We start from the raw sequence: 16196 nt of genomic DNA, 5'->3' as shown, positions 1-16196 counted from the left end.
AATTAGCTCAATTTGGCTATTGTACATGTGTGAGAGCTATACTTTAAAAACTGTAAGTATTGATAGTAGCCATCTTTTAAAAACAACATAGACATAAAGTTACGAAATATAATTCTTTAATTAAATTAAAATAAGTGAAAGGGACAAGAACACAATGACCTAAATTCAAGAGAACAGACACCTCCAATAAGTTCATAGTGACCGAGTTATTGGAGTTATGTGACAATTTTAAAGTGAATATGATGGCTATGTTCAAGAATATAATGGAAATGGTCCACAATAGAGATTAGATTAAAAATAAAATTTAACTAGAGGATTGGGACATAAAATCAAGGCTCAACTAGACCAGAGTTGATAAAACATAATATTTAAAATTCAGTACTTAATAAATACATTTAAAATCAGATTCAAATTTAGATTTGAGAAGTGGGAAGTAGAACCAACAGTGGATATCCAAACTAAAATAGAAGAAAAAAGACTAAAGTATAGAACACATAATGAGAGTTATGTGAGACCTAATAAAAGTACCTAAGATATATGAGGTTATAGTTTCAGACATAACAAAGGAAGAATGAGATTCTAAAAAGATAATGATAAAGAGTATTCCAAAACTGAAAAAAACGGAACCAGGACATTATAAAAAATGCAAACTCCAAGAAAAGTAAGAGCAAGAAAACTAGATTATGCCTAGGCATATCATAATATAAATGCTGATGATAACAAATAAGGAAGAAATTCTAAAAAAATCTATGTGTACTACAACTAAAAAATAAATTACCAACATAACGTCTTGTTACCTTGATCAAAAATCACAAAGGATTTAAATAGGTATTTTTTAAAGAAATGATCTAACTTCCACATCTAAGAGAATACATGAATACTTTGTCACTCTGAGCCAAAGTTAATGTAATGTAACTTTTCCAGGTCTGTCCATTTCTCTGAAAATGACATAATAATATTCCTCATGATAGATGAATAAAATTCTATCTTGCACATATCTTGATCCATTCATCTCTTGTAGGAAGTTAGAGCTAAATTATAATATATGAACACATATGCAAATTCATATTAATATATGCATAAGCATATAGTCTAAAGTATGATAGTCACAGGGAAGGATTGTAGTGGGTAACTCCTTCAAACAATTAACTTACAGTTTAACAAAACAAATACCAGGAATCTGAAACCTAAGTGATTTAGAGTAGAGAATTTAAGGGATGGAGGTCCAATGAATGGAGAGAGGAAGGGTGGGTGAATATAGTAATAATATTCAACACACACACATGTGAAAATTGAAGCAGGTAGATTGGGGGGATGGGGATTGGGAGAGATGAGTAGAATAATAGACGAGGTGACATTGATCAAGATGCATTGTATTCATAAATTGTAGTGTAGAATTGAAATCTCTTTATACAAAAGATATTTAAAGATAATACTTAAAGAAAATACAAAATTGAAAATATAAAATTATGCAATTGGTTAGTGAGCGCATGAAAGTATATGCACATCATAATTAAGCATTGGAGAAATGCAAAAGCACAGTGATACCATGTTATATATCCCATACTTTATAATGGTTATTATAAAACACCAACAATCACACACATATGCACACATACATACACCCTAAAAAATTACAAGTTTGGTGAGGATGTGAAAAAGATGAACTCCTATGCACTTCTGATGGGAACATAATATGGCACAGCCACAATATAAAATCCTATGGAGGTTCCTCACAACACTAAATATGATTCAGCAGGACAAACACTGATGCATTCTGTAAAATGTTCATTGACTATCTGCCTGTATTGATAATTTTGTAGGGCTTATAATGATGTTATAAATATCCAGATGGCCCTTGTCAGTAAAAAGATTCCCCCATAAGGGCTTTAGAAAACAAAGAGTTCTGGACATACGTTGGGGTGGATGATTGCACACTAGTGTGGATATATTTAATAACTAAATGACTAACAATATGACTTCAGCAAAGACAATATTTAAATTCATATTTCTGAACAAGATAATGTCTTTAATGTTGATAGAAAGCAAGTTTCTTAAATCTTAAGTTTCTATTTCCCTTCTAATTATTTTTTGTAATATAATACAGGTTAATACTAATACATCTAAATAAAATGTTACTGAACTCAACACTTGTTAAAAGACAATGTCATTCTTTCTTAAGCTAGGCCCAAAGAAACATAGGTCCCATGATTTCCCTTATTTGCAATATCTAGTATATGTCTGAGTCAAGCAGAAAAGGTCAGATAAGGTGATGTTAGGGAAATAAACCCTAAGATTGTATTCAAATGTTTTTTTTCTTTCATGCAATTGTTTCTAACATATTTATAAGATGATTTCATTGTTGCTTTGTATGTCCCTTGCCCACAGTATAACCCCTGCTTTCACTGTATTTGATGTCTTTATAATTTGTGGAGAGGAAGGGGAAAAACAAATCGTTTAACTAGGGATACTGGTGGAGCCATTGCAACAATGAGATATATAAGTCGATATGTCAAAAACAAACTTTACAACTTTGGTGCGGGAGGGGGGGAGAGGGGGGAAGATTGGGTGGGGGATTGGGGAAGGATGGGAAAGGATGGGAAGGGGAAACAAAGGAGGAGGCTACAATGCTTGATAAGAAATGTACTCATTATCTTGCCCATGTAATTGTAACCCCTCTGTACAGTATTTTCACAATAAAAAAACTGTTAAGAGATTGAATCTTATGAGTAATGTAGCAAATTCTTAAAAATTAAAAAATTAGATTTTAATAATATTAAGAAAAACATTTAAACAATGAAACAAATACTAACCCAAGTTGTAATAATGAATGCTGGATTTACCACACAGAGGGGTTCAGAAGCAAGAACACAATGGAATGGCATCCTTCAATGCAGAGAGCTTCCATCACCACAAACAATACGTTCATCATGTTTTCACAATAGTAAAAATTGAGAAAATTTATTTCTGGTACAATGGCATTAAAAGAAATACTAAAATGATCCATTCAGATCTAAAGAAAATACTCTCAGACTATTTTAGATATGTATATATGCATATACATATACATGTAGATATATGTATTTCTTCCCATAGATAAGAAGAAATATATACATCAATGGCAAGAAATAAAATACAATGGAAAAATATGCAGACAAATATTAATAGATATTAACAAAATAAGTAATATAGAAAGTATACTGTGAGGATCAAGATAATTAAAGAAAATATGTAATAATAAAAATGGCAAAAGATGAAGTTAAAGTTTTCCAAATGAACTTTACAACTTGGGAGGAGAGCAGTCTGGGGGAATGGAAAATGGGAGAAAATGAAGGAGGGGGTACCAATGATGGACAAGAAATATACTCATTACCTTACTTATGTAACTGTAATCCTCTGTATATCACCTTTACAATGAAATAAAATAAAATAACTAATCAACACAAAAAAGATGCTGGATGTGTTCAGTTCCCTGTGCTGCCAAAATGATAATAATAATGATAATAAAAATTAATCTAAAAATGTTTCCCAAGATTTTTAGCAAAATCAGGGAATTGCTAAAAGTAATTTTCTGTGTTAAATGACAAGTCAAGTATGAATGTCAAAACTCGATAGTAACCACTAGAATAGTAAAGCAGTTCTGTGATTATCTTTATTTTGGTATGCTTATAGGCACATGCATTTAGTTTCCTAAACAAAGTTATTATTCTTAACATTGGAAAATTTGATTCTCTTTCTTTTAATGTATATGATCTAAAGTACCAGAATCCCATTTCATAGTAAGTTCCTGTACAATCTGGTAAAGATATTTTGTTGATATTTTATTTTTTATCCCTACTACCATCACTTTGTTTTGGACAGCTAGAATTTACCCCTGGATTATTTCAAGTAGCTATTTCCAGGTTCTCTTCCCACAGACTCCTTCCCAACAGACTTTGGTCCCAATATATTTTTCTTTTTTACTATTTACTTTCAATACCTGTCAAATTTTGGATTTCTTGATTTCCTTCCTCAAATACTGGCATCAAGGATTAGAAGGTATTTCTTTTTTGTAATTATTTTTATATGTTTTTTATTGTAAAAATACTGTACAGAGTGGTAATAGTTACATGAGCAAGGTAATGAGTACATTTCCTATCAAGCATTGTTACCTAAGGATTAGAAGGTATTTCTAAGTGCATCTTTTCCAGTCTCCCTTCCTTTTATATAAAAGTATCCCAACCTATTAGAAAAGACTTTGAAATTTGAAAGTACAAAAAATAAAATTGGAAATGTATAAGGCAAATGTATTAAGGCCTAGCAATTTACATTGTAAAATACTTTTAATCTTCACTGAGTTATTGTGAAGTATTGTTTATATCAAAATGTGTGGTTTCCACTAAATATCTGATCATATTTAGGTTTTTACTTTTATCATCTGTGATATCACTGATAAAAGTCTTCAAAGAATATCAGAAAGAAAGAAATGGCTGTGGGCTTCTTTAATTCTTTAGGAGCATGTACTGTTAATTAAATGAAAAACAAATTTACATTTTGAGTTTTGAGCATATAAATATATACTACCATAGGACTTTAATACAAAATATTTTTATGCAATAAAATGTTTCATTATGAACATCACCATCATTTCTTATTTATTTGTCTACAAATATATTTTAGTTATAATGATCTTTGAAAAAATTTATTAAGAACAAATTCAATTTTACTTTAAAAATATGGATTTGTTTATATATGTATATATACACATAGGTGTATGTGTATGCAATTTTAACATGTAAATTCAGTTTTGAATTGCAAATGTAATTTCTTTATCCAGTGAGCTATTTGAAATATTTAGTATTGATACTTTTTATACTCATTTTAGTTTAAACTTGTTTTTGATCCCACTTTAATATGGAGCAATAAGATTTTTTACAAGTTTGCCTTGCCATTCAAATAATCTTCTTTAACCCTTCCCACGTTCTTAAGCCCATTTTTTAATCAATTCATGGAAATAGTTCATGGTTTTATTATTAAACCTCCAATACTATTTCTTGAAAATGTCAGAGTACTGATAAATGGAAAGCTCCTATTTTATGCATGGATTTCATTTCGTATCATCTTGGAGGTTTGAAATGTAACCTTTAAAAAAGAATATAATTTTATTCTATTTCTTAAAAGCTTGATTACAAAATACTTCCTACTAATGCTTTATGAGAGTAATTAATGCATTTACATAGTATTAAATCTATCACAAGACATAGGGAAATTCATGTATTCTTTTTGTGAAAGTAAAAGTGTTATAAGAAAAGGACCTGGGGAAGACTCAATATTTAACTCACATTCCTACCCCCCAAAATCCATTATTGATGATAAAATGAATTTCCTGAAACCCATAGTTACCATTTGTCTTCCTAGTTATTTTTATGATGTAATATAGTTTAGCATAAATACTATTAGGTATAATTTAAAAATTACAAGACTTTTTGTCATTATAGAATAAAATTCCCAGAATACTACTTAATTCTATATATTTAAGCATAGTAAAATAATAGTATCTACTTGCTAGTTATTCCTGTCTCTGCAGACTTCTAGGTTGTGACCACTTTGACTTGCATTTTTTTCATGTAGCGGGCTCCTTTAAAAAAAAAGAAAATTTAAAAATTTTTAATTAACTGTAATTATAAATTAGCAAGTGCATCTAAATGAACATAACAAACCAAAATGGAATGTGAAGGACATAATGAGATACTTTTTTAGTTGTCAATTTATATATCCTGTCAGAGTAAATCCACAGCACTACCACTGTAAACTTAATTCCTGTGTGTAACAAATGTATACTGTTGTACAACTTCTCTGTTAAAGGAACACCTTAATACCTGTAAGGAAATTGTTGGCATAGTGATATTCCTTCTTATTTGATTACTAAAAACTAAGCAATGACGATCCCCTAAATCTGGAAATTATAAAACCATAATATCTTTAACAAAATTTCATAAATAACTTAATTTCTTATACATTAGTATTACCATCTTTCCTAATTATTCCATTTGAATCATTTTTAGATTCTCACTACTATATCTGATATAGTAATTTCTAATCATCTTTAATACAAAGAAAATATTTGACTTTGAAAGTCATTACATGTGTGTTTAGTCATGGCCTTTGGTATTCACTGTATTATGCATAACTAAAATAAGTAAGCTCCAAATACCCATATGTCCCAACAATTAATAATCAAATTTATTTCAGAAAATTCACTTTCATGAGACTAATGTGGACTTTCACATTTTTCATATACAATATGCACTCTATGCATGTCCTGCTCTATAAAAAATAAAGAGAAAAGTATCTAAAATTATTAATTTAGATATACAACTTAACCCCAATAATCTCTATATAATAATTTAATAGATAGAGTGAGATTATAGGGAACCTCCATTTATCAGTGGACAAGAGAACTAAGTATCCATACCACACATACTCAGGGTGACGCCAAGCCTGGGTTCTTTCAGTTGTAAGAGAAGATTTGTTGTCATTATTACTTAGTGTAATGTTCCAATTAAAATGTTTATATTCTAGATAAGTTTAAAAAAGACAAGTATATACACAGCAAAACTTACTAAAAGAATTCTCTTTGAAAACATATTTTGGAAATAAAAACCAGAGTGATAATAAAATAGTAGATAAAATTAAAAAGCTTATATCTATTTAATTAATACAATTACTCATTTATTTAAAATGTACAGTCTTGAGCCTAAATAAGCTTAGTTTCAAGTAATTTTTGGGTTAGTAAGATGAGATAATATGGCCCTATTAAACAAGAAATTAAGTAAAAGTGAAAGCAACCAAAAAAGTGAGGTATATTTTAATGTTTTCACCTGCTTCAACAACCTTCTGTCTAGTAATTGTTCATAGGGAAAAATAATTCTTGATTCTGCCTGATGTGTGGCTCACATCTGTCAACTGAGTTATGTTGGAAGCAGAAATAGAGGCTCACAGTTTAGTCCAGCATTGGAAAAGGGAGACCCTGTTCAAAAAATAACAAAAGCAAAAAAAATGCTGGTGTGTGTGTATCATTAAAGAGTGCCTGTTTAGCAAATGTGAGGCCCAGAGTTCAAAACAGTACTGTTAAAGAAAAACAAAAACAGATTTCTTATCATGATGCACAAAACTTTTATTTCTCTGGCACCAACTTCACCCTAGCAGTTTTTGTATAAATTTTAGAGCCATGAGGATAAAACACTTGAACTTTTTCCTGGCTTCATTTTGTCTTTATTTACACTGTTCCTTCCACATGGACTGTGCTTCTGACTTCTGGTGGGTCTATTCTTAAAGTAATAAGTCGGGTACTGGTGGTTCATGTCTGTAATCCTAGTTACTCAAATGGCTGAGATCTGAAGATCATGGTTTAAAGCCAGCCTATACAGGAAAGTCTGTAAAACTCTTATGTCCAACTAGCATCAAAAAGACAGAAGTAAACCAAGGAAAAAAGGAAAGAGGAAAAGGTTTTTTAAAAAAAGAACTGAAACAGTTTAATTAAAACCTCTTACTTTCATGTCTTGGAATTCATTTTGATAAGCCTCATTTTATATGATCTTATGCATGTCACTATTGGGCTCTTGTGATCCTCTACTAAGAATATCCTCCTTTGTTCTCACTGAGGGAATATTTAGATTGCCATTTAATCATGTCCAGGTGTAATTATTTGTTTTACTACTGTCCATTGGCTTTACTTGTAAATTTATAGGCATAGATATTAGATATTAGATAGATTTACACAAGTATAACATAGATATTTCAAGTGAGGGAAACCATGAAGCCCATAGATCTGGCTTACTTCACTTAGTATACTTTTTTCCAAGCCTTTCCATTTTCTTATGAATGGGGCAATGCCATTTTTTCTGATGGAAGCAGAGATTCCCTTCTTGCATTGTTTTTGATTTCTATATTCTCTGTCTTGTATATTAATTTATCTGATTTGGGGAGGGGAAGATCAAACACAGAAACAGTGGGAAAAAGGGTGAACTAATTCAGCAGTGAAACCCACTAGACACTGTTGGAAATGAACTGTACAACTTTGAGGGGAGAAAAGCTGGGAAGGGGAAAACTAGGAGAGAATGGGGGGGGTGACACTGTTCAAAAGGAAATGTACTCATTACCTGACTTATGCAACTGTAACCTTTCTGCACATCACCTTTACAATAAAGTTTTTTTTAAAGTCAGAAGTAGAGGTATGGCTTAAGTGGAAGAGTGCTAGTTGAGTAAAAATATTTAGGAACAGAACCCAAGCTCAGGACTAGCAGTGCATGCATGCACACACACTCTCACACATGTACAAATACTGAGCTCCATATTCTGAGAATTCTTTCTTGTTTCTTCCAAGTTCACATGTAAGCTCTGTGCTGTGAATTTTCATTATTCTCTCTCTCAAAGCACTTTACATATATTAGCGTAATTTACATTTCATCACCTTGAAAAAACTGAACTGCAGCTTCTTTATAGGTTGCTTTCCCCCTGATTTATTCTTTTATTTCTACAACGTTCAATATCAAAAGCACCTTGGCTCTTTTTGTTCTTTCTCCAAGTTGGAGTAAGATCTGTTGTTAAGAGGATTCATGTACAGAAGTGACCAGATTTTTTTTCCTGAGAAGATTCCTTAGTGCTTGCCCTCTTGGTATCGAAGTGGCAAGGCATATCTGTGACTCGCAGGAAGAGAATCTCTGTGGGAAGTAGAAAGGCTGGTGATGTAGTTGGGTCTGAAATGATCCCACAGGCCCTGGGCTAAAGGCATGATGAGAAGCCAAGATGCTATTAGAATGTTCTGGAACCTAGAGGAAGAAAATTTGACTACTGGGAGTTCTATGAGAGTTTGGAACTCCCGCCTCATCCTTTCCTTCCCCTTTTCTTCTCAGTCTCCAAGAAGTGAGCAGCTCCACTTCACTGTTCAAATTCCTGCCATGATGTTCTGTCTTATCACAAGCCCTTGAGTAATAGAGCCAACTGTCCATTGGCTGAAATTTTAAATAAACCTTTGACAATTCAAATAAACCATTATTTGTTTTGGAATTTCTAGTAAACCTTTCCTTCAAATAAAATGATGATCACAGATAATTTGTCCCAGCAACAGAAAGCTTACTAATCTAGCCAGGAAACAGGGGAATCATGGAAGCCAACTGCACATCCCTATAGTACAACTTTGCATATTTTCCTTACAGTAACTAATACAAAATATTTGGTTTATGGGTACTGGCTGAACCACGCATTGGAATTGACAAAGCAACAGAATAATAGGAGCTGCTGAAACTCTAAAGAATTAGAAAGATTACTGAGAAGATCATCCAAGCAAAGCAGTCAGCTCTTATTATGAAGATTTTGCAGTACATTGAGAATTCTTGCTTGGGGTAAAAGGCTGAATTAACACTTAATATTTCTGTCTATTTTTCAAAATGCAAAATTGTTTGATGAGTTTCTTACCAGGTGCCATGCAGATTCCAGCTGTGTGTGATTTAAATAACTGAGTTTTGGCTTTAGTGATCAGAAGCATTGCTGAAATTAATGGACTGGCCATTCTCCAGCCTGATTAAACACTTTCACTATGATTTAGCAATCCTGATTAGAAAATAGGAATTAACTATTGTAATTTCTTTTTCTGTAAAGGCAACCATAACTGACCATAAGTGTTTCTCTTTTTAAAAAATAAAATAGGGGAACTCCATGTGGAGTCTTTTGAGGAACCTCCATACTGCTTTCCTAAGTAGTTGAACAAGTTTACACTCTCATCAAGAATGTAGTAGGGTACCCTTCTGGCCACATCCCCTCCAGCATCTGCTGTTATTACATTTCTTGATTATAGCCATTCTTACTGGGGTGAGGTAGTATATCAGTGTTGTTTTGATTTGCATTTCTTTTATGGCTAGAGAGATCGAGCATTTCTTCATGTGTCTATTGGCCATCCTTCTTTCCTCTTCAGAGAAGTTTCTCCTTACGTCTTTAGCCCACTTATTTATTGGGCAGTGTTTCTTTGAGGATTTGTTGTTGGGGGATTTAATTTTTTGAGTTCCAGGTATATTTTAGATATGAGACCCTTGTCCGTTGTATGGCTAGTGAAGATCTTCTCCCAATCTGTGGGCTTTCTATTGATCTTGCTAGCTATGTCCTTTCCCATGCAGAAGCTCTGCAATTTCATGCAATTCCATTTGTCCAACCTTTCTTTGATTTACTGTGTTTCTGGGTCTTTATTAAGAAAATTTTGGCCTGTGCCAAGGAGACCTAGGGTTTCTCCTATTCCGCCCTGTATGTTTTCAGGGTGCCTGCTTTGACTCTGAGGTCTTTGATCCGTTTAGAGTTGATTCTGGTGCAGGGTGATATATAAGGATCTAGCTTTAGTTTTCTACAAGTGATCAACCAATTTTGCCAGCACCATTTACTGAAGAGGCTGTCTTTCTTCCATTCTATTTATTTTTATTCTTTCTTCTTTTTTGTTGGTCCTGGGGCTTGAACTCTGGGCTTGGCCATTCTATTTTTTTTTTTTGTTCAACCACTTTGTTAAATAGTACAGAGGTTCCTCAACAAAGTACACATAGAGCTCCCCTATGACCCAGCAATCTCACTTTTGGGCATTTACCCAAATGATTACAAACAAGACCATACTAAAGCAACCAGCACAACTATGTTTATTGCAGCATTATTTACCATAGCTAAGATATGGAACCAACCCAGATGCCCCTCACTAGATAAATGGATCAAGAAAATGTGGTATATATACACAATGGAATTCTATGCCTCCATCAGAAAGAATGACATTGCCCCATTTATTAGGAAATGGAAAGAATTTGAACAAGTTATATATATTAAGTGAAGTAAGCCAGGCCCAAGGAAACATAGGTCCCATGGTTTCCCTTATTTGCAATAACTAGTATATGTCTGAGACAAGCAGAAAAGGTCAGATAAGATGATGTTAAGCAAAATGAACCTCAAGATAAGGACTCAAGTGGTTTTTCTTTCATTTCTAACATATTTATTTTTTTATTTTATTTTTATTTGTGAACATACTGTACAGAGGGGTTACAATTACATGGGCAGGATAATGCATACATTTCTTACCAAGCATTGCAGCCTCCTCCTTTGTTTACCCTTCACCTCCCTTCCCAGCCTCCCCCCTCCCCCCCCAATCCTCCCCCCTCTCCCCCCCCACAGACATTGTAAAGCTCGTTTTTGACATGACAATTTGTACTTTTAACATATTTATAAGGTGATTTTTTGTTGCTTTGTATGTCTCTCCCCCATGTTATAATCCCTGTTTTCACTGTATTTGATGTTGGTACAATTTGGGGAGGGGAAGGGAAAAACAAATTGTTTAAATAGGGATACAGGTGGGCCCATTGCAACAATGAGATGTACAAGATGCTATGTAGAAAACCTAACTTTACAACTTTGGCGTGGGGGGGGAGTGTAGTTGTGGAGATGGGAGGGAAGGGATGTTAAGGGAAAACAAAGGAGGAGGCAACAATGCTTGATAAGAAATGTACTCATTACCTTGCTCATGTAATTGTAACCCCTCTGTACAGTATTTTCACAAAAAACTTATTAATATAAAAATAAAATAAAGTAAACCAATTTATTGAAAAATAAGCACTTGCTTTAAAAATGTTCATTTTTGTTATTACTATTTTTACTGTAAGATTATAAGCCTAAATATATGATTTACATGATTGTAGTACTCATGAAAGCAATATACTTAAATAAATTCTTACATTCTTATTTTTATACTCTTGTCATTAAAAAATAAACATTGTTTCTCTACTTTCAAGTCAATTTACCATTTAATATACAAGAAAGCATCATGTGTCTGAATTCAAACTATAGATGTTTGTATTATGTACCATTTCAAAGGTGAGTAGATTTGCTTTTTTCTCTTGGAAATCATTGGATTGGGCTTTGCCATAGATAGTATAATTAATCAGAGTGAGTAATACTGAAGTTTAAAAAAAAGGTAGCAGAAAATACCTTCTGGGTTATGTTAGAGTCTAGGAAGACAGCTTTAATGGTTCTTTTCCTCTAAATCAAGCAGGATGTACTAAAACATTATATATTAAGTATTTTTTTCATGAAAATGAGCTATCTCTGTCCCAGTAGGTCAAGGGTACATTTGGCTAAGTGCCCAAGCCTCCAGGTGAAAATCTATTTTAAAAGACTTACACAGAAAGCTTATATATGGATGTATTGTTTGAAAACCTTTTAAAATATTCCTTACTTTGGGCTATAACCTATAACTCCTTTTCTGTGACATTTCTGGTTTCCAGTTTTTTTAGTCAACCTTCCAGAAATAAAATCTCTTCAGTTAATCCTATGCAAATGTGACTTCACATGCTAATTCCCTTGAGCATGTGCTCCTCATTGTGGCATTGACATTTTGCAATTTTCTATATTGTTTCATGGCCCAAACTGCATTTGCCTTCAGTTTGATCTGCTTCTTTGACAAACTACTCAGAAGTAGAAAGTGCATGTTAGAAGTCCTTCGGGTGTAAGTTCCTACTTAAAACATGATTTCCCAGGGGCAAGGACCTTGTTCAGTTACGCTTCGAATCAGTGTGAATGACTCTGTTGATGCTGAAATATTTAACACATGTTGCCTCGGCACTTGAGCTGTGACTGCACAGTAAATAGGCCAGCTCTGGATGTCAAACACTACAACTTCCAGCTATACGTTTCAATTAGATGTTAATATGACTTCTTCATACAGATGTTTAAACATTCATTAAAATTAACCTTTCAAAACCAGAAGGTATAGTGGGCATACTTAAAAATCCCAAAAATTTCAAAACAGCTTTCTAAACAATGTACAAATGAAAATTTGAGGGGAATTAAAATGTCAAAACAGACACAGAATTGGCAAAAGAATTTTGATTCAATACATGGTTCATGTTCTATTTGTGTTTTGCAATATGATTACTAATAATCATTGACTAGTTGATACCAGTAGTGTTCTAGGAGCTAATGAAGTACAGGCAATGCATATCAAAGAAATTTAGAACCACCATCACAGATAAGAATTATGGTAGAAAGATTTGCACTGAACTACAGGCTTAAAAGAAATTTGAAATAGCCATAATCAGTTTAATTTTTGTAGAAAAATTATTCTGTTTATCCTGAGCAAATAAGAAATGACTGCATTTGAAGGTTACCAGTTTGTTCAGGAAATTTAGTAGGATTTGTCCTCATATTTCATACATGCACCATTTATAAAATCAGTGTGTAGAGTTTTCCAGAAAACATGTGATCCTTTACTCAACACTGGACTTGTGAAATCTTGGGCAGAGCAAAGGATGTATTTGCAGCAAGCACTATTGGTCATTTGAATTTAAAAGCAGTTCATGTCAAGCTATAAAAGATAAATAGCTTTCAGACACTAGAGGACAAAACAAAATTCCTCATATGAGTATAAGGTATTCTAGATCCTTGTGTAAGTGGGCTCTGGCACACAATGTGAATATGGTCGGTGAAGATAGTAAAAACGATTTCTAGGCCTGGATCTAGAAGAAATCATCCCATTCAATCAGTCTGTCTTCCCACTCTGCAAGCTGAAAAGATCCAGCTGACACACTTTAAAGTGGAGGATAGGCTCTCAGTCTGCAGTGAGCTGTGACATGGAGAAACTCGAACTTTTATTTGGGGTTCAATTGGTGTTTAATCTATTGCTTTGGCATGGTCTACTCTTTCTTGGCTACTGAAAAGGTTTCATGAGCAAGACAAATTATAAAGGATTAAAAACATGTGATACCAGAAAATGAAATTTCTTTGATGGGAAGTGTGTTCTAAACAAAAATATCAGGAGAAGTACTGTTTTCATCAACATTTACTCTCTGATTCCATATTTCGACAGGAAAAGTATACTAAGCATGCTGGTTTGATTCCATGACTTGCTTTGGCTAAGAGAATGGGTGAAAGTAAGGAATGACAAGTTCTGAATCTATGCTTTAAATGGATTTGTGTGTTTCTATTCCGAGCCTACCATATGGAAGGAGGCTGAATATGTCTAGGTTAGACTATTGCAAGAGAACTACAGGGTAAAGTTCTACCAGTTGGGGTGCCTCAGATTAGTTGACTTCCATCTTATGAACTCAGACATGAGTTCAGCAGAGTCATCAAGCAAAGCTAGCCTAGGACAGGACATTCACAACTACTCACAGAAAGTTCAGCTAAATAAAATTTTATTTTCCATAACATCAAAGTTTTTTGTTGCTGCACATCACTGAAGTAATAGACAACTGTTACTTTTTTCAAATAAATTGATCAGAGAAGACAACGTAAAGACAACACAGAAGAACAGAGAGGGGAAATCAAGGGCTATATATATAAATATATTGTGAGAGCATGCAGAAAACTAGGCCCTTAAATATCACCTTGCACCAGAATCAATTCAAAGACCTCAATGTAAGTCCAGAACCATGAAAATATTACAAGAAGGGGTAAAAAAACCACTATCACTTCTATGCATAGGTTGAAACTGTCTAAGTAAAAATGCAGAATCACAAGAAATCAAAGAAAGATTGGATAAATGGAATTGCATAAAACTTAAAAGTTTCTTCATGGCAAAGGACATGGCTAACAAGCTAAACAGAAAGCCCACAGAATTGGAGAAGATTTTTTTAACCACCTATACATCAGGAAAGGCCAATTATCCAAAATATACTTAGAGATATAAAAAATTAAATCCTCAAAAGTAAACTCTCAAAGGAACAACAACCCAATTAATAAATCAGCTGATGTCTTGAAGAGAGGCTTTCCAGAAGTAGTAAGAAGGACTGATAGACACATAAAGAAATATTCAACATCTCTGGCCCTAAAAGAAATGCAAATCCAAACAACACACAGAATCCACCTAATCTCAGGTGGAGTGAATTATATATATAAAATTATCACACAATTATATATATATATATATCACAATACAATTAAAATACCTGGTGTAGATGTGGCTAAAAGGAAGCTCTACTATACTCTTGGTGGGAATGTTAGCTTGCTTAGTCACTTTGGAAAATAGTATGGAGGTTCCTAAAAACAATAAACATAGAACTACCCAATAACCCAGCAATTTCACTGCTGAGCATTTTCCAATAAAGCACAAAGAAAGACACTAAAGCTACCAGCACAACCATGTTTCCTGCAGCATTATTTACCATAGCCAAGATTGGGAATCAGTCAAGATGCAGACAAATGGATCAATCAGAAAGAATAATATTGTAACCCTCATAAGGAAATGGAAAAACCTGGAAAATATTATGTTAAGTGAAGTAAGCCAGATTCAGAGAAACATTATATATATATATATATATATATATATATATATGTATATATGTATATGTATATGTATATATATATTGAAGAACAGTGAAGGAAGTTGTAGGTTGGGAAGGGTGGATGAGAATGCTGAATGGGGCAACATTTATCAAGATCCACCATATTCTTAAACTGCCTTGGTGAATGGTAACTCCTTTGTACAACTACTTAAAGATAATACAAACATTCAAAAAATGCTGTGAGGGAAACATCATTTAAAAGGTATGGGGTATATTTCAAGAAATTAAAATTATATTCAATATATCTAAATCTAATGATTATGAAGGAGGGTAGCCTAAGAACAGGTAATATAGATTCTCATAGGGATTGACTTTGAAATTTCTAAGAGATACTAGAAACTTCATATTATCTCTGCCAAAAACTAAGAAGTGAAAAATGAGCTGTAAGAGAGGATGAAAATACTTAGCTTGAAAATGCAATTCTAGCCAGAATGATTTTTGTTTAATTTTCAATATTATATATATGGAGAGAAGGCTTGGCAGGTGCTGATGGAGACAAAGGTCATTTCACACCTCTTCACTTCTTCTTGTTTCAGCTACTGCTACATCTCCTGCCAGGTATGACAGACAAGAAGAGAGACTGGAGAAACTAACTTCCCAGAACACTTACTGATCTCTCAACTCACTTCCATTGGCCTAATAATGAGAAAAAACTCTTTTCCTCAATGATATTTTTATAGCATCAGTACCCTCTTATTCTACCTCATATAACTGAGTGGTCTAACAGAGAATGAAATGGACAGTTAAGGACACAGTAGAGTCACAAATTGACCATTTCACTAAATTTCACCAGCTTCTCACCTTGGTCTGTCTGGGTCTTTATTGCAGTTGGTCAGTTCTAAAGCAATAGTCTGT

The 16196-nt window shown here is 33.2% G+C and overlaps 1 protein-coding gene across 16 annotated transcripts in view; it reads right to left on the bottom strand.

The window, feature by feature from the left end:
* The window catches only part of Lrrc7 (leucine rich repeat containing 7), a 486949-nt gene that overhangs the window by 343214 nt on the left and 127539 nt on the right, over positions 1–16196 (bottom strand). For 4 of the 16 annotated variants that reach the window (XM_070006791.1, XM_070006797.1, XM_070006800.1 and 1 more), the window contains exon 2: positions 5542–5617. The exons of 11 other annotated variants lie outside the window; for them this stretch is intronic. In XM_070006791.1, coding sequence (XP_069862892.1) covers position 5542 — 1 coding nt within the window. In that variant the 5' untranslated portion in view covers positions 5543–5617. The remainder of the gene's footprint in view (positions 1–5541; positions 5618–16196) is intronic. One more of the 16 variants, XM_070006790.1, reaches the window with a different exon arrangement.

The sequence above is a fragment of the Dipodomys merriami genome, unplaced genomic scaffold, assembly GCF_024711535.1.
Source record: "Dipodomys merriami isolate MVZ:Mamm:240054 unplaced genomic scaffold, mDipMer1.0.p SCAF_7, whole genome shotgun sequence".
Classification (NCBI taxonomy): domain Eukaryota; kingdom Metazoa; phylum Chordata; class Mammalia; order Rodentia; family Heteromyidae; genus Dipodomys; species Dipodomys merriami.
The sequence above is the reverse complement of the archived record's forward strand: the minus strand, read 5'-3'. Positions and strand labels throughout refer to the sequence as shown.